At 40.3% G+C, this 25,795-nt stretch overlaps 3 protein-coding genes across 3 annotated transcripts; 1 reads left to right on the top strand and 2 right to left on the bottom strand.

Moving 5' to 3' along the window:
* Positions 1-3,406: 3,406 nt before the first annotated feature.
* On the top strand, positions 3,407-9,776 carry LOC134877208 (aromatase). The gene is given in 11 exon segments (XM_063902632.1): positions 3,407-3,942; positions 4,116-4,922; positions 5,878-6,028; positions 6,108-6,262; positions 6,738-6,914; positions 7,013-7,127; positions 7,214-7,328; positions 7,424-7,586; positions 7,663-7,901; positions 8,527-8,548; positions 8,551-9,776. Coding segments are annotated over 10 exon segments (1,488 nt in total). The 5' UTR covers positions 3,407-3,942; positions 4,116-4,777; the 3' UTR covers positions 8,757-9,776.
* Positions 9,777-9,888: 112 nt separating this feature from the next.
* Positions 9,889-20,004, bottom strand: ap4e1 (adaptor related protein complex 4 subunit epsilon 1). Its single transcript, XM_063902424.1, has 21 exons — positions 19,688-20,004; positions 18,760-18,831; positions 18,516-18,639; positions 18,251-18,324; positions 18,056-18,177; positions 17,795-17,954; positions 17,547-17,713; positions 17,366-17,439; positions 17,145-17,267; positions 16,932-17,041; positions 16,712-16,851; positions 16,168-16,280; positions 15,936-16,054; positions 15,112-15,414; positions 14,416-14,527; positions 14,189-14,327; positions 13,758-14,004; positions 12,658-13,203; positions 11,921-12,111; positions 11,682-11,842; positions 9,889-11,494 (listed from the first exon to the last, which is right to left on the bottom strand). The coding sequence occupies exons 1-21, from the start codon at positions 19,826-19,828 to the stop codon at positions 11,334-11,336; spliced, it is 3,399 nt and encodes a 1,132-aa protein (XP_063758494.1). The 5' UTR covers positions 19,829-20,004; the 3' UTR covers positions 9,889-11,333.
* A 628-nt stretch (positions 20,005-20,632) lies between these two features.
* Positions 20,633-25,745, bottom strand: gnb5a (guanine nucleotide binding protein (G protein), beta 5a). The gene is made up of 11 exons (XM_063902706.1): positions 25,382-25,745; positions 24,664-24,800; positions 24,470-24,511; positions 23,715-23,791; positions 23,490-23,622; positions 22,992-23,135; positions 22,805-22,896; positions 22,519-22,567; positions 22,348-22,444; positions 21,786-21,952; positions 20,633-21,683 (listed from the first exon to the last, which is right to left on the bottom strand). The coding sequence occupies exons 1-11, from the start codon at positions 25,515-25,517 to the stop codon at positions 21,672-21,674; spliced, it is 1,086 nt and encodes a 361-aa protein (XP_063758776.1). The 5' UTR covers positions 25,518-25,745; the 3' UTR covers positions 20,633-21,671.
* Positions 25,746-25,795: the final 50 nt, after the last annotated feature.

The following is a 25,795-nucleotide window of genomic DNA, read 5'->3' as shown; positions in this document are numbered from 1 at the left end:
GACTAGACTTTTTTGGTCCATTTGAGGCTGCTTTGTGGTTCAGATGTGCACTGTTATCCTGCCTGTTCACTGTTCGGCCATGTAAAAGTCCTTGTAACCCCAAAGTGGCAATGTTCCTAAGCAACCAGTAAAATGAAGGCGTAACCGAGGATTTATAAACACTAGAAAAACTGCGATTTATTTGGTAGGAGAATTAAATCATCCTAAAAACAAGTGGAGGGAGACCTGCATCTCTTCAAACGTTACTCTTACTTCTCAAGAGTAGGACAGGGACAAGAGGAGTAAGTTTAATTCTTTGATAACTTGTTAATTTTGGAATAAAAATAATGTTGGGAATGGTAAAAATATATACATTTTATAATGTTATCCTCGCTATGTTTGTGATTTTTATCCCAACATTTAATCTTGGATGTTTTACTTGTAATTTTGTATTTTTAAAGTTATTTGTCTATTTTTTTTGGTTCACATTTTTGCTTTATCTTGAAAAACAATTAAATGTTTTACATTTTGGAAATGTAATCTAAACTCTAACCCTCTCGTTCTCCCTCGTGTTTCTGGTTGTGATCTGTCTCAAAAAATGTGCAACTCAATGTACTATATAGTATCTTGGCAGAAGGGACTGATGTGATAAACCTGCAGCTCTAAGAAATAAAAGGGAATAATCCATCACCCCTAAACTGACATTAGACAGTGATGGGCAAGTTACTTCCAAATGTAATCAAGTACATATGACTTATTACTGTCTTTTTAAAGAAATAAGTTACATTACATTATTACTGTCTCTAAACTGTAATGCGTTACCCTACTTTTGCGTTACTTTGAGTTAGGCCTACTTTCACCAAAATAACCGCAAAGGTAGGGCTTTAAATGCTAAAATGTAGTTTATTGCAACTCAATAATTAAAGATATCTATCTATCTATCTGGCACTAGGCTACATGCTGAAAATTAGGAAAAGAGCTAGAAATTAAACGTATGCTCCGTTAAGTGGTCTAAATAATATTTGATACCGGTAACATTACGTCGCTGTTTGTTATTAATAACAGTCGAGCCTCGGCACGGCCCAGTAACCTGCTATATATGAACGAGTCTCTGGCAATGTTAGCTTACGTTGTCATTGGTATACTAACGGGGATTTGGCTGACAAGCATTCTAAAAGCCGGCGATTCAACAGAGAACAGAGGCTGCATACCTTCAACTCTCCACCACGAGTCTCTGAACTTCTCTGGGTTCAAGCAGCAGACCCGTTATGGCCCTTAATATATATTTATAAATGGCGTATATGTGTCCACTTGACTGTGTTCTGGCGGCACTTAGTGGTGGTTAAGTAGCACTACCGCATGCTGCTGCCAGTCCATGTCAGTTTCCCACCTTTCTCTGTGGTTGCAGACTTTGTTCGTACAGAGACAAAAGCTCGTACTGATCCTAGCTTCAACCTCTCCACAACAGTTCCTATGGAGAAAAACAGTACGTGGGAGAAATTCAAGAAGACGCCTGTATCCGTTGACAAGTAACAGACCCAAACAAACATTGTCCTCTACATAAAAAACCACACCCTCTGAAGAAATGCAGAAGCTTTAGAGAAAAGAGTTTAAAGGAGCGCCAACAGCTCTTAAAGGAACATTCCCTTTGCTTCCGGTGCAGCTTCTCTACCGGTCATCTCGCCAGAAACTGCACTGCCGATGCCTTGCACAGACTACACTACTTCCAAAGTCGTGCGATCGCTTGCCAGTTCACACTACACAACTCACTCGGGAATCTTGAAGTCGTTGTGGTGTGCACACTACGCGATTGAACAGCGACAGGGGGTCACACACTACACGATCTGTCACCAGGAGAAATCCCCGAGGAGTCTGTCTGGTCTCCAAACTACGATATCTCACGAATACACGCCAGAAGTGACACGGGAAAGACGCGGATTTCGACCGTTATTATGTTTTACCTAGAAACTGTCAATAAGTTACTTTGCTTAAGCTTGTTAGCACATCAGCTAACGTTAACTTCAGTGAATTGTGCAGCTTAGCTACAACTTTACAGTTCAAAATAAGGTCAAAGATTAGCTTTATCGACTTGTTGTGTTGGACAACGCTTTTTCTTCTTCTTTTTGGAAAGTTGTGCAGCTCCTCCCCGGGGCTTTTCCTCACCCCGTGTCTTGCGCTCTCATTGGCTGTAGCTCATCGGCGCACCCATTACCAGGCACAACCCTTTTCACATTTAAGGATTTGGACTCGCCGACATGTCCAGATATTTAGCTTAGATAATCGGGCGGCGTCGGGCAGTCTCTCACCTCGCTCTTGAGCAGTTCACACATAACGATCAAACGCCGACTGTCGAGCGCTGATTTAACGCCGATTTAGCGCCGACTCGTCCCCAAGCTCCAAAATCCGTCTGGGAGCGGCCGAAAAATCGTGTAGTGTAAACTTGGCATGAGGTGAAATGTATAGAATGTGGGAGCACGTGTCAGTTCTACACCCAGGACCAGCAGTCTGGAAACCTAAGCCCTCTCCTCCCTGTTCAGAGCATGGCGGGGAGGAAGACAAAGCAGATTTTCATGAGGTCACATCAAGGTGTACTCAAGTGTGTGGTGAAGGTGTTAGCGCACCAGCATGCTCAAGAATATGCGTGTTAAGTATGTATCCAGCTGGTGGCTCGGAAGAGGCCAAGAAAATGTATGCAATACTGGACGAGCAGAGCAATCGTTCCCTGGCACGCTCTGAGTTCTTAACGGTGGTTTACGGGGAAGCTGAGACTGACTATGGCAGTGATGCAAGAAGCCTTGTTGACCTGCAAATTTTACGTCGACGATGCCCTGAAGTCCTTCAACACCGAAGAAGAAGCCATCCGTGTACTCTGCCTAGCGCAGAAAATGCTTGCAGCTTCTATCTCAGGTTGCACAAAGTCGCATCAAACCGCACAAGAGTCATCGAGGCATTCCCACCTGAGGATCGTTCCAAGCAGAGCCATTGAAAAAGAAGGTGACACCTTCAAAACATATTTTTCAATGGCTCTGGTTCCAAGGATGTTGGAAACCTAGACCTCTTCACCGATGAGCTCCTTACACAACGACGCCTAGGGCTGTCCTGGAAAATGTGCACAGATGCCTTCGTGTTCTGGATTGCAAACCACCAGAAGCTGTTTACTCGCAGAGGAGTGCTGTCTGCAGTTAACAGTCTTTATGACCCCCTTGGGTTCTCGCACCAGCAACAGTACGCTGAAAACGTAAACTCCGAAAGCTCACCGTGCAAACAGACGACTGGGATGCGCCACTCCCCAAAGACATGGAGCATGACTGGACTACATGGAAGGAGTCTTGCCCTTACGCAACCTTTTTGACTGCAGGGGCTAAAACAAGAGATCTCTGTGTCTTCGGAGACGCTTCAGTGACAGCAATCGCAGCAGTGGCCTATATCAAGCTGACCAGCCATGAAAGTCATGGCTTCATCTTTGGGAAGACAAAGTTGGCTCCCCAGCCTGGACACACAATTCCAAGACTTGAACTGTGTGCGGCTGTGCTCGCAGTAGAGATTGCTGAGTTGATAGTTCATCACAAAGATATTCCCAGGAAGGGATGGAGTGGTTCGTAAGATCGAGGTAGAGATCTCCAAGGACGAAACCAAGAGGACCTTTTCTCGTCCTGTTACAGAAGTGGTGCTGCTTCGGTCTCCAGAGACTGATTCTTGTTAATTGATGGGGGGTTTAAAGACCCCAGGCGGGGAGTGTTCTGCCCTTAATATATAATGGCATATGTGTCCACTGGACTGTGTTTGGGCGGCACCTAGTGGTGGTTAAGTAGCACTACCGCATGATCTTCAATTGCGGTTGCTGCCAGTCCATGCTTGTTTAATCCTAAGTGTAGTTCATGTCTAAACTAGGTTGTTTTATTAATGGACGTTCTGCTCTGCAGAACTTGTTCTTTATATTTCCTGCTGGCTCACGCATCGTCTGTGAGTATAATTGTCAGACAAACTGTGGTGTCATAGACATATTGTTTGCTAGATGTTGATTGTATAAATACAATGACAATTCGTGCCGTAGCTCATTGTGTAGGGTATTTTGTTTATTCAGCTCGTCAGCCGGTCAGTTCATAACAGTTTCTATTTCTGTATTCCGTTTACAGTTTCACCAATTCATTAAACTTCAGTAAAGATGACATCTGTGCCGGAGTTTCTTTGAAAGCGTTTAACTGGATGGCTCGGTGCTAGCGAGACCTTCGCAGTTACCTTCTGGGGCTTTGGCCTGTCTGCACTCGTGTGTTTTTCTTTTCTTTTCTCCAAGCCTGCAGCTCTCAATCGCAAATCTGTTTCTGCAGCCATCTAAACCACCTTACTATTCTACGGGCACAATTGTTTCTCTGGTGTCGGAATGTCTCACGATGTTGATGAATTCTTAAAAACAAAACTCCTCATCATTTCGAGTTAAAATGTGTTGTAACTGCGTTACTGAAAATTGTAACGGGTATTATATTACCCACATTTCAGAAGTATTGCGTTATACTACGTTACAGCAAAAAGTAATACGTTACTGTAACTCCGTTACTTTTGTAACGCGTTACACCCAACATTGACATTCGATAACCAGCTGTCTCAATAACATGAAGAAGCTTGGCGAGTTTTGTTTTTTTTGTGCACCAGTGCTGTTACATACAAGGACAAGGAATTACAAGTGATTTAAAAGGAATACAGTTTAATGTTGTTCTGTTTTGTTTTAACTAATGGAGGAATGTGTGTTGTCCGCTGGTGAAAGGAGACAGCAGCTTTTTGAGTGAGGTCAGGTGTGTTTATGAAGAGGATGCTGCCGCTGGAGAAACTCATCCCCCGCCTGATGGTGTTCGACACGGTGTCAGAAGTCACCACCGCTCTTCTTCTTCTTCTTCTATTGCTGCTCTTCACTGTCTGGAGTCGAACACATCGCTCACATATACCTGGTAAGAGACTTCTGGTCTGATACATAACCATGGGCGTCGCCACAATATAATTTGGGGGGGACACGTCCCCCTCATCTTAAAAAAAAAAGTCGTTTGGACCCCCCCACATTTGCCATAAAAAATACTAGTGCATGACTGCCTTTTAATCCAGCGTTCTTTCCATTGCTTCACAATCAAATCCGTTCCACTTTATCATAGCAGGAATACCCATATCAATAGAAATCCACTCCGCGTTTTCCTGGTTTCCTACACGCAGCCGCATCACGCACGCAACAAGGCAAGTTTACTATGTTGCAAGTCGGATCAAGGACAGACATACCTTAGCAACAGTCAAAATGTCCAGCTTTTGCTAGCTTCTTTCCTAGGTACACATTTTATGTTTCCTCATAATTTGTATGAGATACTTTGTTGCATGACATTCATTTAGGGCTATATGTTGCCTCAAAGTTACCTCATTATTTTCTAATTCACTCTGTTTTTTTAAAATCCTCATCTTTTGCTCTCATTAAATAGAGAATAAAGTGCCAAAAAAGTTATCGGTGTCAGTCCTCTGTGTATTACACCAGAACATAATAGTAGTCAGTAATTGCAGACCATGCCAGCTCCAAGGAAAAACAATGAAGGATGGAGATCATTTTCAATCTAAAAACGTGGTAAAATGCACCAGAATCCAGGAAATTGCATCTACTTCTTTCAAAATGTTACTGACGCCCTTGTACATAACTGGTAAAGATAAGTCCTATTGTGTACAGGTGCAAGCAGATACATAATATTTTCTAGTTTCCTGTTTTTGGCATTTGGATAATCCCAGTAAATGTTCATAATATGAAGCAAAAGTAAAGGTTTCTGCAACACATTATTGATACATTAACATCATAGTTTACTGATTTCATAAATAAAGACTTCTAAGACATTGAACCACACAATTGATTTATCACCTATTTCTCTCTGGCAGGTCCTTTCTTCTTTGCAGGGCTCGGTCCTCTCCTCTCCTACAGCAGATTCATCTGGACTGGGATAGGAACAGCAAGCAACTACTACAACAAAAAATATGGCAGCATGGTCCGAGTCTGGATTAATGGCGAGGAGACCCTCATTCTGAGCAGGCAAGTCTACTGAAAGGAACAACTCTTTACATTTACATTTTTATCTGTTGTATCTGTAGTAAGTGAAAGCTTCTTGCAGGTCCTCAGCAGTGTATCATGTTCTGAAGAGCGCCCACTACACGGCCAGATTTGGGAGCAAGAAAGGGCTGGAGTGTGTCGGGATGGAAGGGAGGGGAATAATCTTCAACAGCGATGTCCTGCTCTGGAGTAAAGTGAGGACTTATTTTTCTAAAGGTGAGCAATTACCTTACACGAGAGAGTACGCAGTCAAGGCTTTTGGAGCATTATTTCTCCTATTTCTTTGTAAATACATTATTTTAACCAACCTTGACTTTTCACTCAATCATAATGTTTATTGTGGCCCCATTATGCAATTTGGGTTGCAATCAGGTTCATATTTGTATTTTCTGCACTTTGAATTGCCTTGGGTAGAAAGGTGCTGTATAAATAAACTTGCCTTGCCTTACCTTGCAATGATACAAAAGAGAAAAACCCTTAAGCTTCCACATTAGGCATACTATATAAAAAGTGAATCACCAAGCTTTGTGTGGTTGTGTCTTGGTATAAATGCCATGTTACATACCAGGACAAGAGAATTCCAAGGGATAAAAGGAGAGCTCTCAACATACATAAAGTGTATCTACTCTCACTTCCAACCCCTGCAGATTAAAGTCTGGAAATAACAAGTCCTGCTGTAATTGTTTTACAGCTCTGACAGGCCCCGGCCTCCAGAGGACGGTGGGAATCTGTGTGAGCTCCACTGCCAAACACCTGGACCTCCTACAGGAGATGACCGATCCCTCCCAACACGTGGACGCTCTCAATCTGCTGAGAGCCATAGTGGTGGAAATCTCCAACAGGCTTTTCCTCAGGGTGCCACTCAACGGTCAGCTGCACATTTTATAAACCGTGAATGCCAGCAAATTGTATTTTAAATTCTGGCATTGCACCTCATGACTGATTTTTGGCTCCCTTATAACTCAGAAAAGGACCTGCTGCAGAAAATCCAAAACTACTTTGAGACCTGGCAAACAGTTCTTATAAAGCCTGATATCTTCTTCAAGATTGGATGGCTGTACAACAAGCACAAGACAGCAGCGTAAGATCCGCATCCCAACACAACAACTTAACATTTACCTCGTGGTCTCTTGAAGCTAATCTCTCTGTTGATTTTTGTGCCAACAGCCAGGAGCTGCAAGATGTGATGAAGAGCCTTCTTGAAACGAAAAGGAAGATTATAAATGAGTCTGAAAAGTTGGATGAAGATCTTGACTTTGCAACAGAGCTGATCTTTGCTCAGGTGTCTCTCTTTAAATGATCTATACCAACAATCCTATAGTTTCCATCCTGATCATGTCATGTGTTTACTGAGTACTTTCATTTTCTTTTGAACAGAATGTCGGAGAGCTTACGGCGGATAACGTTAGGCAGTGTGTGCTCGAGATGGTGATTGCAGCACCTGACACACTTTCCATCAGCCTCTTCTTCATGCTGATGCTGCTGAAACAAAACCCAGACGTGGAGCTGAGGATAGTGGAGGAGATGAACACTATTATAAGTGAGTGCATTTGTGATTCATAAATCTCAGTTTCTCTCAATGACAGCTAAAAAAAATGCTTCTTTTTCATTTCCAGGTGAGAAAGATGAAAACATTGATTATCAAAGCATGAAAGTGTTGGAGAGTTTCATCAATGAGTCTTTGAGGTTTCACCCAGTGGTTGACTTCACCATGAGAAAAGCTCTGGAAGATGACAGCATCGATGGCATTAAAATTACAAAAGGCACCAACATCATTCTCAACATCGGTCTGATGCATAAATCTGAATTCTTCCCCAAACCCGAAGAGTTCAGCCTGATGAACTTTGACAAAACAGTAAGTCATCTGAATATTACGCGGCTCTATAAACAGAGACAACGGCTCAGTGCAGGGGTGTCCAAACTTTTTTTCACAGAGGGCATCATACAGAAAAATACACGGAGAGCTGGGCCACTTATAGAGGTGAATATTGCCTCAAAAGTTAAGTTATAAGTTAACAAACAGATCAAATGTAGGTGAATAATGCACGATACTTGAAAACGCTTTCAGAAAAAAACAGCCCACATCCCGTCCGTCTTTAGGGTTTCATTTATTTTGTTGGCAGCTCATTCCTTAAAACAGAAGCTTCAGATTGCTGACATTAAGAGTAAATATGAAGGTTCAATTTCAAGCTTGTTATAGAAACAAGTTATTGGGCTTTTTTTTATATCAACTAAGATTTGTTAGAAAATGTTTTAAATTTTAAACGACTGAATTTTTGATTGGGCTCATTAATGTATTTGTAACATATATATTTGAGAAGTACAATATAAGACAAGCAAAAGTTTCATTTGTGGGCCATATTGCATTATACTATAAGAATTTGCAGAGAGCCGATTCAAAATGGCCTGCGGGCCACATTTGGCCCCCGGGCCGTAGTTTGGACACCCCTGGCTCAGTGTTTACCTCCTTTGTCTGGCAGGTGCCCAGTCGCTTCTTCCAGCCTTCGGCTGCGGGCCTCGCTCCTGCGTGGGCAAACACATCGCCATGGTGATGATGAAGGCCATCCTGGTGACCTTGTTGTCTCGATACACCGTGTGTCCTCGGCAAGGCTGCACCCTCGACAGCATCAGGCAGACCAACAACCTGTCGCAGCAGCCGGTGGAGGACGAGCACAGCCTGGCCATGCGCTTCATCCCTCGGACAGCATGAACTCACACAGGCGGCACTGAGGCGCATGCAGGGGTTATTTGGGGGGAACAACTAAAATATGGAAAAGTTTGAAGCATAACAAAATATTTCTTAGTCAAAATGTTATAATCTGTCATTTCAAAGTTTGTACTAAGTTTGTGAAGTCACATCAGATGTTTGTTCTTCTTTGACTTTAATGACGTTGAAGGTTATACAGAGCAGAGAAGGTTTGCTTTTCCAGGCCTTGGGATGCAGAGTAATAAAAACAGGATGGACAGGATGGACAGGATGATATTAAGCAGTTTTAAAGTAAATAAAATGTGATGTGTTGCCAACTTGCTTTTGTGTAATTTGCTTTTCACACTAATCCTTGTTCCAACCTGTCCTTAAAATATCTGTTGATGTGTTTTGTATCCATTTGTGTTTTCTATGGAAGCCCAGAGATGCTGGTGATCCATTTTCAAAATACCCCCCCATTGTCTCGGTTTTCTCTGCTGTTTATTACTGAAGCATGGGCAAAAGAAAGGTTTGCAGATTTCTTAAAAAATGTTCGATCTTTGAAATAGGAGAGCAAAACTAATGGCCAAGATAATCTCTTGAGATCATGGGGAAATCAAAAGACATCTGGACAAAATCTGGATTGTTTAGAATGTTATTTAGAATTAAGGGAGAGGTGCACTTCAGCCTCTTGTGGCAGAGAGATCAGGCTTCGGAAATTTAAAATGGATGTTTTTTTTCTCACTTGCCTCTCAGGGCTGCTGTAGTTCCCTTTAGCAAAGGGGGTAACTGTTTTAAACACTTTTGACGTTTAAATATACATGTTGAAGTCTACAGAATACAATAGTTTCTGTGTATAGTTAAAGTATGGTGTATCGAGTACATTTAGATGCAAATGTTAGAGTATGTAAAATATTAAGTGTATATATTCATTATTATGATGAGGTGAAAAACCATAACCTCTATCTTCTCTATCTGAAAAAATGAGAGTCGGAGATCATTTCTTTTATGCTCTCAATGAATATAAACGTAAACTGAAACAAAGGCAGGAAATAAAATCACTAACATTTTTCTTACATTTGGTGTTTTGTTTCCTATTTAATTTCCCATTTTCTTTTTCTGATTTGAATGAATGAGTAATAATTGAGTCATAAAGTTTATTTACATGTGTATTTATTCATAAGTTAGCAGAATGCAGTGACAGGCACTCTGAGAAACATTGATTTTCTCTGTACCACAGGCACAAATCAAACACGCCGTCCTGGCATTAGATCATAAGGCGTTGGGTTAGAGTTGAGTTTCACACACATTGTTAACTTGCTTTTTTCTCAAGTCAGGGAGGACACAGGCCACAAAGAACTTCCCTTCAGGTTGAATAAAATGAAACAGGCTGAGACAAGTCAGATCTGTCACAGCACGATCAAACGAAGCCTTTCTTTCTTTCAGAGAAATTAATATAAAATATTTTCTGTAAGAATATAAATCCAATAAATATGTTTTTAATACTGCATTGATACAAAAATATAATAATCAAAGACCACTAAAATCCACCTTTCACTGAAACTGACAGAAACATGGATGCATAGATCACCATATCACGCAGAAGGCTGCAAAACATGAGGGAAAACTGAAACGCGCCTCACATTAATGGACAATAAGGACATGGAAGAGTGAAATAATCACCGCTATTTTTAAGACAACATTCTTTCGTCATAGATGTGAGAAATATGTGTAACTGCTGCCGTCAGTGTCAGCGTAATGCAGTCCTTAAGACTCAGAGACAAACAGGGATGTAAACATTTATGAGCAGGTGGAGTTAAAGTATTTCAAACGTTCCTGTTATGGTTTGTTAGGTTTGATTCCTAACCAGGAAAAATATATACATTTAATTTGGTACTCTTCAAAGATATACCAATCAATATCTTTCCTGTGCTTCTCTTTAAAACACCTTATAAATACCATCCACCAACCCTATGCATGTGTCCTTGTGTCAGTGCTTCAATCAGCATAGCCTCCGTTTCTTCTTCTACTTCTTGTCTGATTTACAAATGGGCTTCACTGTTAAGATTGTTCTAGCCTAGAAAATGAAGCTGATTTTATATAAATCGTTTCACGAATCAGAAAGCAGGACATGATATTTTAGTATTCAGCATGCAGGTCGGCAGCACAAAACTTTCTGTAGAAATTCATGATTTTCCTTTCATACCAAGAAATGTATACTTATTATTTCCTTCCCTAACAGTGTTTCAACCATAGAAGTATTCAAGTCATCATGTAGCCCTGTCAAAATCTCAAGACATTATTGTTATTCTTAAACATCAAATGCCTACAGTAGGTTAAAAACTCTTGGCCCTGAGGTTATTATTTACCAGCCATGTCTTTCTTATTCTGTGAATACTTACACCGGTTTAACTATTAAAAATAAATGCTTCATGGACAGAACATTGTAGTTAGTTGTAGTGGAAGAGATAAACAGATGGTAAACACCGTAGTATAAAGACGAGTTGCATCTGCGCTGTGTACCTTCCTCTTCAGTGTTTTAGGGTCGGGTGCGCGTGTTGCTCAGCAGTGTCAGTGTTCGGGATGCAGCTGGGGGGGGGGTCAGTGCTCCTGTAAGGCTCTCTGACAGAAGTACATCAGGCAGTCGGGAAGGTCAGGGACTGGAGAACGCAGCCACACGGCCATAGTCCCGGCATGCATACGACAGTGCATCAGACACGGCTGATCCTGCAGGAGACGGCAAGCTACAATACCCTCCATGCCTGTAAGGACAATTAAAAAGGTTATTTATTCAGAAATTGCATGAAATGAAAAAGTAAACATATCAGTAATACACATATCAATCATTAGTCAAATACTGTAGCACATATAAAGGTCAATTTGAGATGCCCTAAAATAATAGAAAAGAAGTTACAAGTGTGAATTAGCAATGGCTTAATGTGTGTTCACCAATGATTTCCACGACATGAAGCTGGAGTTTCTTTTTCAGCACACTCAGAGTGGCTGTGAGAGGTTCTTGGTCGTCACTGATCAGCGTCAGGTTCTGCTTTGTGTCATGAGAGAAGTCCAGCCACATTGTCCCATACTCCTCTGTGGACACGGTCATAGGTCTGAGGGAAACGTGAAATTACAGTCAGAAACTAATCACTTTGGCACCGAAATGTCAAAAAAGAAAACTAATAAATCACCTGATGAAGCTGGATAGAGGCAGTTTGTACGAGAACTGCACTGACTGAGGCGTCCCGACCGGAAACTGGTAAGAAACCATCCCAACCAGTTCAACGTGGACTGAAGGCCTCTTCACAGACAGGGAATACTGACACACTGCTACACTGTGGCCCGTCGCCTCCTGCACTGCACTGTCAGACTCACAGGATACCTGAAACACACATGACAACACAATGCCATTTAATATAGTTATAATTATAATAGCAACGATTTCTTTGTTTAGAACTTTTCCTACTAAGGAAGCAGCTTGAAGTGCTTTAACAATTTGGATCACAACACAAAACAAACAGGTATAAACATATTAGCACACATCCAAAATGTGAAAATGGTATACATGATTAAAAAACGGTAAAATCAGCGGGAGAATAAATACGATTTAAAAATCCTGAAGTAAAACCCAGATAACCCACTTGGTAAAAGTAACAGAAATAAGACACAATTAATAAATACAAATAATAACTGTAAAAAAATACATATAAAAGTCATAAATCAATAACAATAAACAATACAATAAAGACCAATATAAGGGGGTTAATACTAATTAAAAGTCACATTTAAAAAAGTATGTTTTAGGCTGTTGTTTGAAATGTCTGAAGAGCCTGCCGCTCTAATTTGTATTGGTGGGGAAAGGAGTGGATAAAGGAACTTCCTCAATTTTATTTTGAAATGAAATTGATGTGCTCGATAATTACTGTACCTCAAGTTCTTCTGAGTCCAGCTCCAGTAGAATCTGTTGGATGTCAGAGTCAGACGAGTTGTAAATGAATACCACCAGCACTAAAGCATCCTCTTTCTGCACGTGACAGGCGGAGAGATCCAGGATTTGGTCGGAGCACAGAGGAGTGATTTCTGAGTGAGAGAGCCCAGAGAGCTCTGCAGGAAGGCAAGAACTGAGCAACAAGTCTTTAGGTGGCTCTTCATGTGGAGCTAATTCAGCTGCAACCACGGGGTCATCCCCGATCAGAGAGGGGCTACTTCCATTTACGTCACTGTCAGGTAACTCTTCATCACAGCTGCCGTTAGCAGCAACGAGGCCCTGAGAGAGTTGTGGCGTCTGTTCGAGAGAAGAAACGGCCGGCTCGGAGGTGATGTGGGAGTCCAGGAGGTTGTTAAACATCAAGTTATCCACTGTGCTCGGAGCAGAGACCATGGAGTTGGATTGTTTCTCGCTGGCAGCAGAAGATGAGGCCGGACTATTGGCTTTTCTTCTGAATCGCTGAGGTGTCGGCTCAGATTTTCCCATCTGTTAAACAGAAGAAGTTATAACAGAAGCACTTTCAGAAATACGGTGCATGATTTGTGCTTTATATTTATTAAAAGGTTCGCAAAATTTTCAAAAGGGCTTCAACATCAGTGGGAAATAGAGCTGAAATGATGAAATTCTAACTATTTTTATAAAACTTTTTGGGAAAGAATTTGGAAAAGCCACTTAAAGATGTCAGCTCAGACTCTGTCTTAGAGGATTCTCCAAATGTTCTTGACATTTTATATATGAAATTGATGAATTGATTGAGGAAATTATTAGCAGATAAATAAATAATAAAATAATTAGTTTTAAAACATTAATCCTGCATCCCCCTAAATTTAGAATTCTGTGAAGTTGCATTAAGCACCAGATTGATATGTCACCTGTCTGCAGCTGCTTCACACTACATTTCTTCAAGCTGCCAAATGAAGACGCTTACATCTTCATTTAATCTGATATTAGACATACAATATCAGGCAAATCTATCCTCCTTGCATCTTCACTTCAAACTGTGCATTCCCACCTTAAACTGAAAGAACTCAAGAGCTCACCAGACACACAGAGCTTTGGGAGGCGAGGCCGACAAACAGCGAAGAGGCCAGCTGCTGTTTCTCTAGTTCGGGCTCAGGGGTGGGAGTGTGTGTAGGGGTGTGGCTATGTGACCCGCCAGCCCCTCCCTGCTGGCTTGGAGACCGGAGGGGACTGGGGACCTCGACGTGGGCAGACTCCTCCACAGGTTCCCTCTGCGCCAGGTAGCCCTCCCTCCCCCACACCCTCTTCACACCATCCAGCTTCAGACTAGAGGAGATGGAACAGAAATCAAGAGTATGAGCAATAAACCAGTTGTGCATTTGTGTGTAAGCTTATGTTGTGTGTGTGTGTGTGTGTGTGTGTGTGTGTGTGTGTGTGTGTGTGTGTGTGTGTGTGTGTGTGTGTGTGTGTGTGTGTGTGTGTGTGTGTGTGTGTGTGTGTGTGTACATACCCTCCTCTGTAAGAGAGGTCATTGCTATTGCCTGACAGACCGGAGCTTATGGACAGCAGTGTGGGAGACTGTCTGTCTGTGATGCAGCAGGAGGACATGCTGATGGGCAGGGACAGACCGTATGGCTCCAGGCTCAACGCTGAGGAGGACAACACAGTCAGCACAAATAAAAACAAAGCAGAGCGTATGCTGCCAAATCTGCCACAATCTGAAGGTCAATGTTTCACCTTTGGCCTGAGCTAGTTCCTCCTGCCGTTGATGCGGAGGCTTGTATGGAGCAGCGCCAGCAGCCAACGCCTCTGACACAAATCCATCCAGAAATGAAAGAGAGGAATCCACCTGGAAACCAACAACAACAACAACATGTTAGACTTCTCCTTTAATGGGGATCCTAAGATCATTCCGAAGAGTTCTGCAGGACTAAATAAGTTACCTTTGTGCTTGCAATAAGTCATCCTGATCGTTATTTTAACTCTTAGTTGTGCAACAAAAGACCACAAAAGTGGCTAGAGGAAGCACCTGTGTATTAAGAATATTATTATTGTTCTCTACTTCCATCCGATACTGAATGCAGTTTAAACGAAACCCATTAGATTACTTTAAACAGGCCTAGACAGGATTTGAAAGGATGAATACAAACATTAATGTAATTTAGATGTTTGTTATGGTGGGCAAGTGTATGCTAGTTCAGTGTTCCAAACATTGGATAATGAGCACTTAACTCTGCCAGAGAGAAGGAAGTACAAAGAAACATCGTACCCTGTGGTGACAAGACACAAAACACTTTCCACAAGTTTCAACAGGATCAGATCTAATGCTTTAATGCAATCTGTTTCTAGGAATACTGCTGGAAAACAACATTACATTAATAAAAACCCTACAATTAAACATCATGATTGTAGTTCTGCAGCCCTGCATGTTACCTCCAGGGGATCCAGGCCGGCGTTTCGGGGTAACACCCGGGCTCGCATCTCAGAGTCCTGGCTGAGGTGCTGCAGCTCCTGAGCCCTCTGCCTCAGCACCGTGTCCAAAGAGCTGCTGTATGTTTCAGAAACCTCCCGGGCCACAGAGACACCTGCCCCCCCCTCACAGAGCTTAGTCATTGCCATGAGGACCCAGCTCTTGGTCTCACTGCTGGTGGTCTTCATGTCCAACAGCTTGGCCAGCAACCTCAGGACTGTGTCCACTTCGAGGTCCTCTCTCAAATAGGAGTATTCACCGAGGACCTGTACATGGTAGTACAAAGTAGTAGATATTTACTGTAGATTTAGCAAATTGATATTGTGATCTTGCTGGACAAGTTTGAAACTCTTGATGGCCACTGCAGCCCTCTCAGAACCCTGTGAGCTTCCTGAAACCATGTCTGATCATCCATGAGCAGACACAAACAGCATGACTCAGCTTTGATCATCTGGAGCCTAACACTATCATATTAATTCCCTATCTGAGTAACTTAGCCACTCATTATTTATGATCTTTTAGAGCATTTCCACGTTTAAATGATATGGTTCTTATCTAGGGGATTGCAAACATTTTTTGGAACTAATTTCTCCTCGGGACAAAACAGTATTCCTGTTCTGTAGTTTATCTTATTTTAAATTGCACTGCTCTTTTTAATGCCTGGATATTGTAAAGTGGAGTTTGAATTGAACCAGACCTTTTCGTCCTTTTTGGTCAAGCTGCTTTTTGTTCTTCTTATCATTTCACAACAATTATACAACTTGCTCTTTGTGCAAACACCACTCACCCAGCTGATGACTTGGAGGAAGCGCTGAGGCAGTTTGCCCGGCTCTTCTTGCAGCAGAGAAACATACGAATCCACAGCAAACAGCCTCAACTTCCTGTCTTCCTCCATGCTGTCAAATCCTGGGACATACGAGGATAAATTAGCATTCCACACTTATAATAGACACCAGTATCAAATGACTGAACCGAAATAGAACAACAAACACTGAATAATGGGAGTGTGGGTATATCACCTTCAGACAGCAATTTAAGGAAGCTGTTTGGGATGTCAGGCTGCATTGTGTCTCCTCCCACTGAAAACACCGTGCTCATGGTCTCAATGAACCACTCATTGTCAGGTGCATATGTATAACGGTTCATAGGAAAACAATTAACCCAATAATTATGAACAAACGAGGTATAAATAATTATTAACAGATTCTGTACCTCTTCTATTAAACAACCAAAAGGCTTGTTTGTCAAGACTGTGAGCTCCCAATCTTCTGAAACAGTACTGTTGGTTCGTTCTTATAGGCCTGAACAACTGCCTTTTTGTCCTGTGTTTACGTAATTGAAAACAGGAACCTTATCTTTTAAGAAAGTAACTTCTTCACCTCCATGATGAGACTATATATAGCACATTTCCCTTTTTGAATAAGAGAAGTCATTCCAGTTGGAGGTTCTTTTACTCAATATTTAAAGCAGCTCAATTATCAGACTGTTGTCTTTTTAAGGGTTTTCTAATTTTCTGGGAGCAGTGGGGCAACAAAAGGTAAATATGTTTACATTAAAGGATATTTTTCTGCCAGTTCTGCCACCTTCCCCACCAGGTCAATGGTGGTGTAGTCGTCTTTGTTGACACGCAGAAACTCCAGCATCTTATCGACGATGACTGTGACATTCTGGGCATTGGTGATCCGAAAGAGTAACTCCAGTGTCTACAAGAGAACAGAACAAGACAAATAAAGTCCACGATACTAAGACACCTTAATCCAGACTACAGCAGTATCTGCCTCACCTCACGCTTGATGATGAGGTCGGGGTGATCGAGACACTCGATGATGGTCATCTGATGCTGTAGGGCCAGTTTAGGATCCTGCTGGACCACGTAGGTAAGGGCCTTCAAGCCTACAGAGGCAATAAATAAATCTAAATTATTACTAATTATCTAAAATATTGATTGTTAAAGAAAAGGAAAAAACTGAAATCAAATACTTTCATTAAATCTTACCGAGATATTTGAGATTAATCTTCGGTGACAGAACAAAGTTGCCAATGCACTTTGCAGCTTTTTCCAAAAGTTCAGATTTGGGATGAATTGTGTAAATACATTTTACACACTCGAATAATATTGCTGGAAATATAGAAAGATTTCAACGAGTCATTAAAGACATTACGGAAATGATTTCAAGCAACCAAATTTACCAAAAGAGTACTTTAAATGTGACATACCATAAGTGATGTTGTGATTAATCTCTGCTCTTCGTAAAGACTCATCGAGGACTTCATACATGATCTCGCTTGTGCTGTCAAACAAAGAACAAACTCAAAAGATGTAACTGCAAAGATTTGAGCACAAAAACATCAAGGCATAAACACGCAGATTCATTGGAGAGAAACAAGCATTATTTACCTCTGGTCGTTTTTCCCAAGTAAGCATAGTATTCTGAGAAGCTGAATTTGCAGCCATGGAGCAGGGACACTGTGATAGTTAAAATCCATGGGCAGTTTTCCTCCCACCACTTGCTTCAGTATGGTGACAAAACTTGTTGTCAGGTCTTTATAACCTTCTGGATTCTCCTGTAACAAAAAGAAAAAGCAGTGACGAAACTGGATCAGGAGATCAAAGCAGAAGGTCCAGAGTCCAGAAAAACAAATTACCTCGATCAGCTGTAAGTAGATGTGTAGTGAAGCCGTCATGACGCCGGGATCCTTGTCACAAAGAGCTTTGCGAAACTTGTTGTGGATGTGTTGAACTTGATTCGGTGCTATTAGGTAGAATTTATACAGTGCCAGGACTGCTTTCCTTCGAATGATTTCTCTGCAAATAGATAAGAAGAAACCGTAACAGTCAAAAGATTGACACAGTTGAACACATATTGGTAAGTAAAACTGACTTGAAAGTCAAAGAGCTTTTCTTACTTTGGGTGATTAAGTTTCTCCTCCACTAGAGGAAGGATTGCAGGAATCATATCTTTGGGAAACATCTGGCTGACAACAGTTAGAGCCATGCACACTTCAATTAGGTTTGTGCTCTGTAGATCCTGGAAACACAACATACATTAACACCTTGTGCCAACACAGCAGATAACAAATACATTAAAACTAAACACTTACCTTTAATACAGTGTTTACAAGAAGAAGAAGCAGCTCATGACTTTCGTTCAGAAACAAAGACACTGCCAGATAACCTGAAAGTCAGAGCATAGAAACGTTTTTTGCCCAAAGCAGTATAGGAAGATACATTAAACTTAGGTCAAAGACGTTTTAAAAGAGATAATTATTGAACCTAGAAAGATGCTAATCATGCACCTTGTGTTGATCATGAGACTAACGGAGTATTGCAAAAACAGGAATAAGTTATAGCGTCAAAAGAACATACCGACTCTTTTCTCCAGCGCGGTGCCTTGTTGAGCCAGTTTGATGGCATGAATATAGCTGAAGGAAGACTCATATCCGAGCATTTCACAGTAGATCGCTCTCACCATGAGCTCCTTCATCTGCCTCTGAATCAGATGAGGACGCAAGGAATAAGTGAAAAACACAGCAATAATTTTATTCGCCAATAGACCTATTTCAATTATCTGCTTTCTTAATGACCACATTGAAAATAATGTGATTTGTACCATGGATGTGTTGGGGGAGGAAACCTGTTCTTTGATGGATGTTAGTTCAAGTTGAATCAGTTTTTCCTCCTCCTGTAAAAGCGGAAACAAAATGATCATCACATACAGAGAACATGCTTGTTTATGTTGACAAAACCATCATAATGACATACTTCAGCTGATGAACTACATCAGAATCTCAAAAGTATTAAACAACTTTTGTAGCGGAAGGTCAGCTATCATTTTGTGATGTTTTCCTTGACATTCACAGTCTAATCTGTCTTTTCAAAATATATTTAAATAAAGTTGTTAGTAAATCGACAATAACAAATACATAGCTTTTTCTTTACCATTACCAGTCAGTATACGATGTTAGTGTACAATGAAAGACACGTTCTAGTGCTTATAGAGATAGCCAATACCTCAAAGTGAACATAAGTTATATTACATCTAGTTAGTAACATTCACTGTAACTCATTCCTGATAGGTGCGTTCAGGTTTTTGTGGGACATTACAAAACCAAGGACTGTATAATTGGCTTAAGAACAGTAGCAACACTTTTTAACAACATCCATATTTTCCTTCAGGTTTAACTTTTCTGCAACCCAGTGAGTGAATGCACAGCATATTGGCAGATGACTCTAAACACATTTCAAATATCTGAGTTTATAAAAAGCACATGAACGCACCAGCAATAACAAGTTATTAAAATAGTCCCAGCTCTGATTTCACCTGTGGTACCACGTGACAATAACAACATCAGAGAGGGTGTCTGTAAATCACTCCAAATCGTCAGGAATATAATACAAACAGAATATAAAAGCCATTGAGTAAGTCGATTCAAACACAAATGCCCCTTTATTGGTTAGCCCTAAGCTAACGTTAGAGCACATGATCAACAACCCACATCTTATTTCTCCTAAGCTCCAGTTTTTTGGGACGGACTTACATGTTTGGAGGTTAACTCAGTGATCCCTCTGATGAGGTTTCCTAGCTTTGAGCTGGAGGACAGTTTAGTGGATCCAGGCTGTGAGTCTAGAGACAGCAGACCCGGCAGAGCTGTCAGGGTTTTCTCCACAACATCGCTCATTTTGACACCGAGAAGAGGGTCCGGGAAGTAGTTTTGTTTCTTTCTTAATGAACTGATTTAATCATCTATCCATCCCAGTAAGAGTTTCTTAAACAGAGTCAGGGAAAGTCTATTGTTAATCTGTTAAAAAGATCATAAGAGGTAAAATGCTAGCTTGCAAGTCGGCCATTGTTTTGATTCAGCAGACTGGCCAAGGCTGGGTAGTGATGTCACTTCCGTTTGTGTTTACGGAACTTTATTTAAACCATGAATGGCGACACAACAAAGGAATGGGTACACTTAATGATATCAACATGGCGTTTCGCAATTGATTACTAACATAACATAAGTTACCTTTAAATTGTATTCTTAATGTGCAAATGATGAATGCTAATTTGCATGGAACAGAAATCTGATCAGGAGGGATTTTTGGATTCTCTTTTTAGTACTTCATAAATAATACTGTCATCAGCAATTAGAAAAACAACACGTTTATTTTTTAACATATTTTTGGTAAGACAATGGTTGATATATAAACGAAACCATCACTGAATAGCTTAGGAATATAGGAAACTGTATGTAATTGCTACTGAAATCTGTATAGTCTCAAAAAAAACAAAGTGTATTCAAATAAACAAATTAATATCTATTTTGGTTATTTTAGTTCTACTTGTCTGAAAGAAGACATGTTATAGAAGCACAAAATAGAACAAACACACAAAATTAACCAGTGCATTAAACAGAAACAGTGTTTTCAAGGTTTAAATAGATCAGTGGAAAAACTAAAACAATACAATAAGGTAGAGAACAATCAATACAAAGCGATGATATTCAAAACTCAGTTTATTATGTTTTGTAATACTTTAATAAACAGTCCCTTTATTAACTGTACACTTAACTACAATAAAATAATTACAGTAAATATGAAATTACAGCCATTGGACAACTGCATGAGAACATTCTATGAATTTAAACATGTTTATATATATTAGCATTTCATTATCTAGAAGAGGACCAAAGGTTCAGGGTCTTTGCAGTGACTAAAGGTGCACATAGAGCAGGAACAAACAGAAGGATGAGAGGTAAACCGTCTTTTAAAATCATAAGGAGGGGAAATCAACAGCATGTATTTTCGGTTTACCTGTAAACATGTGCTTTTTTTAGAATAACATCGGCAGGTGAGTTGCTGTCAAGGCTTCCTCTGTGCACTGGGTGTATATTTCCATCTTAAATAAATCACAATTCTTTACTTTTGTTCACAATATTATATGCCAATGCACCTTCATGTCAAATTGTATTTGTAACGTATATTGATTGATTCATTGCGTACAAGCCAATCTAAACATCCTGACTATCGCTAATACTCCAATCCCGATACCTTTTGTCTCAGTCCTTGTCATAAAAACCTTACTGCTTCTCCTACAGATGCATTTTGTTTCCAAGTATCCCATTTTTCTACCGACTGCATTTCTCCATTATTTTTTGTGTGAAAAAACAAATAATTAAATAAGTAATGTCCTTTATGTGAGCACATACATACATCACTTTATTGTGTCACTTCTATCCTAGTCTGACACTAGTCACTACCAATGTTATTTTCTGTAATATACATTTTGAGTTTTGAGTTTTAAGTTCCTCTGTGCAAGTTTTCTTTTTAATCATACCGTACAAGCGCGTGCCTTTTGGATTATTTTTCTCTCTGAAATGTAAATCTATCGTGGCCATGAGACTGGAGTATATACAATGCTATTAATATGCCCTATGTACAACCAAAACTGAGTCTCTATCTCTGTGATTGTACTCTAGCCAACAGAAACGTTGGTGTGTCTCAGTAGGTCTGTCTACCATTTATTTCTCTTCATCCTCAAGCCCAGATCTGGAAAAGTCAAACAGAATAAAATGAGAAATTATCCCCAGTAATGTCACTGCACATTGCAAAGTTGTCTGGTCAGATGATATTATAAAGGACATCTCATACCCGAAGAGTGTGATCCCAGGAACCTGTGCAGAAGGACGTCCCATCCGGGGAAACACGCAGCGTACTGACGCGGTTCTCGTGTCCAAACAGAATAGACACCCGTGTTCCTTTGAGAACATCCCAAACATTTATGGTGTAGTCGTTATAGCCACCGAACAGTAGCCGTCCTGAAAGAGTAAACACATTAATAATTAATAATAAACAAAATAAATCATTATAAGCTGTTCAGTTGAACTCGACAAATAGTGAAGTGTTAATTTCTTCTTCTCCTTGCGTTTATATTGTTGTGAAAAATATGGCGCATAAAAGAAGAACATTATTTCAGAGTTCAAAAGTAGAAAACCAATTAAATAACTTTTCAAAAATGAATTAATGATTTTTTAAGCAAAAAGGTTTGAACAGAACAGAGGAAAACAAACGTTGCATAACATACATTTATTAATAAAATGAATATTGCTATTCATAGAAGTAACCAAACGTAGCTGTTATTGAATATCACATTTTTTCTAAATGTTATCATATTTTTATATAATATCACCAAACCAAAGTGTTTATTTCTTACCACTGAGAGAGAAATCCACACTGGAGACCCCAAATATGATGCTCTCTTTTGAATAAATGGCCACTTCTCTGTCTGCCCTCAAGTCATACAGTCGGCACTGAAACAAAGGTCAATGTTTTAATGTAAATAAGATGTAAATAAGCACTTTGTGTGGTAAATATCGATACTTACTGTAGCATCATCTGAGCCAGATGCAAATGCATCCCCACTGGGATAGTATCTATTAAAAAAGAAACAGACACTTATCAAATACTTTTCCTTTTGTAAGATTTCAATTGATGTGACTTTTAGCGACTCCCAGTGGTGGTATGAATATTTCAAATGCATCTTAGAATGAATTAGCTGAAGCATACAATTTAAACCTAGATTGACAATTTCTTTCTACAAACAAAAACATTGTATATCAGAGCAACTAAAAATATGTTATACACATTTTTTACACATAAAGAGTACTTACCGCACACTATTTATGTCTGATTCATGAGTTTCAAAGGACTGAATACACTGTCCTGAGCGCATGTCCCACACATTGGCCTTCTTATCACAGCCCTGCAACAACGATAATAAATCAGAATATTACCAACTGTTTAAAATAATTCAGCAAAGTTTAAATAGTAAGTAGCTGTAATGAAAGGTTTTCTCACCCCTGAAACAAATGTGTTCCCAGTCTCAGAGGGGGCCAGGTCCAGACAAAGCACGTCTGCTGCGTGTCCATGGAAGCTCTGCAACAGCTGCCCACTCTCAACATCCCATAATGCACATGTCCCGTCCCCGCTGGACGTCAGGATCTTTAACACAAGCAGAAAATGAGGAGTAAGAAAAACGGAGGCTCTGAAGATCAGTAAAGTCTATGTGGGCTAGCAAAGTGCTATAAATGGATTGTCTTTGCCGAGTTAAACATCATGTGACCAGGACATAAAACCAGAAGCTGCTGTGAATTATTAACAGTGGGGTAGCTTCTTACACTGGATACTGAAGGCACTGATTTCTGATAAATTATGAGAGAAATTGGAATGAAGAAAAGCAGCTGTTTTGCAAGACATGTTTTAAAGCATGTCTTATCTTTCTAAATGCTTTGTCTATAAATATTTGAATTAATTGATTTTGCTGAATGAATGTTTGTGTATGATGGATTTTCTCACCTGCATATCAGAGTTAGTGAAGCTGCAGGCAGACAGGTAGTTTGTGTGCATAGCCACCGACTTCTTCTTAGCAGCCAAGTTCTCATTCTTGTCCAGAGACAGAGGGTACACTGAGCATTTATTATCCAGGCCCCTGTAATACGAAGACAACCCCAGTTTTGAAAAAAACTGAAATCCAGACAGATGATAGCCACATTCGATCATCACGTGTACTAAGGCACTCACCCACATGCTACAGCACAGCCGGAGGGGGCGTAGGCGCAGGCCATCACCCAGGTGCATGGCATTGTCACAGCATGCTCCTAATAAATATCAAAAGACACAGCTGCATGAGTCACGCCGGGACAGTCAGATGAAGCAGATCAATTCAAATCAAATCATTACAGCAGAACAGGAAGCTTTAGCGTGATACACATTAGCGCTTTGTAGTATTCTGTTTTGTTTTTTCAGAAGCAAAAGTGTAACATTAAATATATTTTACCATCACTGGTATATACAAATGATTATCCTTTCATACTGATGATTTATAAAAAGCAAACATCTTAAAAAAATAATCTGAAATTGAAATTCCCTCTTACATTAAACTCCCCACAACTTGAATCCATAACCTCTGATAAGGACTCTTAATAAATAAAAGTTTATTAAAATGCTTTAGCGTTTTATGATTTTGCTATAGTTTGCTAATATTCTTATATTCACTTAGGATGCATACATTGTTATGATTTGTTTTTGGGAATTCAATCTTTATATACAGTAATATTTTACTCCCCAATGTTATGTCGTATGAAAACAAATTGAAATAAAAAGATCAAAAACTGAAAAATAAATGGTTAACTTGGTGTAAGGGAGCATATCTATATACCGGTTAATAACAGTATGAAATAATGCAGTGTGAGTAGAAAATCATTTTACTTAATTATCTCAACATTTTACTAAAAAGTTCTGTAATAAAATACAGGTATATTGAAAATAGACTTTACCTTGTTGGTGGTGAAAGCATCCCAAACGATCACTTTCCCATCCTGCAAAGAGATTAAGAAAAGATTGATAAAAAGCCAATTTACTGTAGGCCATATGCAATTTAAAACCAGCTCTATAACAAAATATAAGCTCTATAAAAGGACTAGAGCATAAAAGTCAGCAGGAGCTTATCGAGTGTTAGAGAGTGTGTTACCTGAGAGGAGCTGACGATCCTCCTCTTGTCCTTACACCAGTCCATACACAGGACTTTGTTTCCATGTCCCTTCAGAGTCCTCCGGGTTTTCATCACAAACTGACCCAGCCCCTCCACCTTCTCTGCCACCTGATGTACTGTAACACACACACACACACACACACACACACACACACACACACACACACACACACACACACACACACACACACACACACACACACACACACACACACACACACAAATGCACACTACATTAAACCGTCTACAGTATACATCAGGGATTAATTTTTCCAGTAGCAATAAGGATTATTTTCATCCTTGTATAATCATGTCCTCAAATAGCTCATGTGAGCATCTCATAAAGCATGCATGACAAATACACTGGTCCTATGATTATTTCCTTCAGTTTATTTTACAATTGCCATAAAGGCAAGCTGGGAAATGATTGGTCAAAAACACTACATAGTATAAAAGCAGTGGGCTGTAAAATGGGGAAGCAAACAAACAGCCTTCCCAAGTCGCCTGTCAAATATCTCAGGTAGCGTCGAGCCTACCAGGTCAGTAATAATCAGACATATTAACGACTCGGTAAAAGTGGGCGTCAACAAATCCACATAAAACAGACTTGTGTCTCATAAAGAAATGTTTTTCTGTGATTTTTCCCGTCACACTGAGCACAGCGGTGACTCGAGGCCTCTCCATTTTCAGCACTCACGTTCGACATCGTGCAGCTTCGCTCTCTCCTCCTCCAGCTTCGACTTCAGCGTCTCCGACTCCGTTTTCAGATGCACCAGAGTCTCGTTCAGCTGTACCTCCTGTGTCGCCATTTCAGGGATGAGAGGGGATCTCATATATTTCCTTTGTGCAGGCAGCGATCGGCAGCGAAAAGGCTTAAAGCAGAGCTAACAGCTGATGCTGCTGTCATGACGTCACAGGTAGAAGATGCTCCTCCGGTTTCCAGATGGAGGAGGAGGAGGAGGAGGAGGGTCCTGCATCCTGGTGATGCTGCTGTTGCATCCTCAGCAGCTCCACTACTCTACCGCTGAATAATGCATTTAAATATTTCCGACATGGAAAATCCAATACTCTTGCTGATGCAAAAACACAGCAACATGTAAATATGGCTCGT

Source organism: Eleginops maclovinus, chromosome 2 (genome assembly GCF_036324505.1).
Source record: "Eleginops maclovinus isolate JMC-PN-2008 ecotype Puerto Natales chromosome 2, JC_Emac_rtc_rv5, whole genome shotgun sequence".
NCBI classification, from domain to species: Eukaryota; Metazoa; Chordata; class Actinopteri; order Perciformes; family Eleginopidae; genus Eleginops; species Eleginops maclovinus.
The sequence above is the reverse complement of the archived record's forward strand: the minus strand, read 5'-3'. Positions and strand labels throughout refer to the sequence as shown.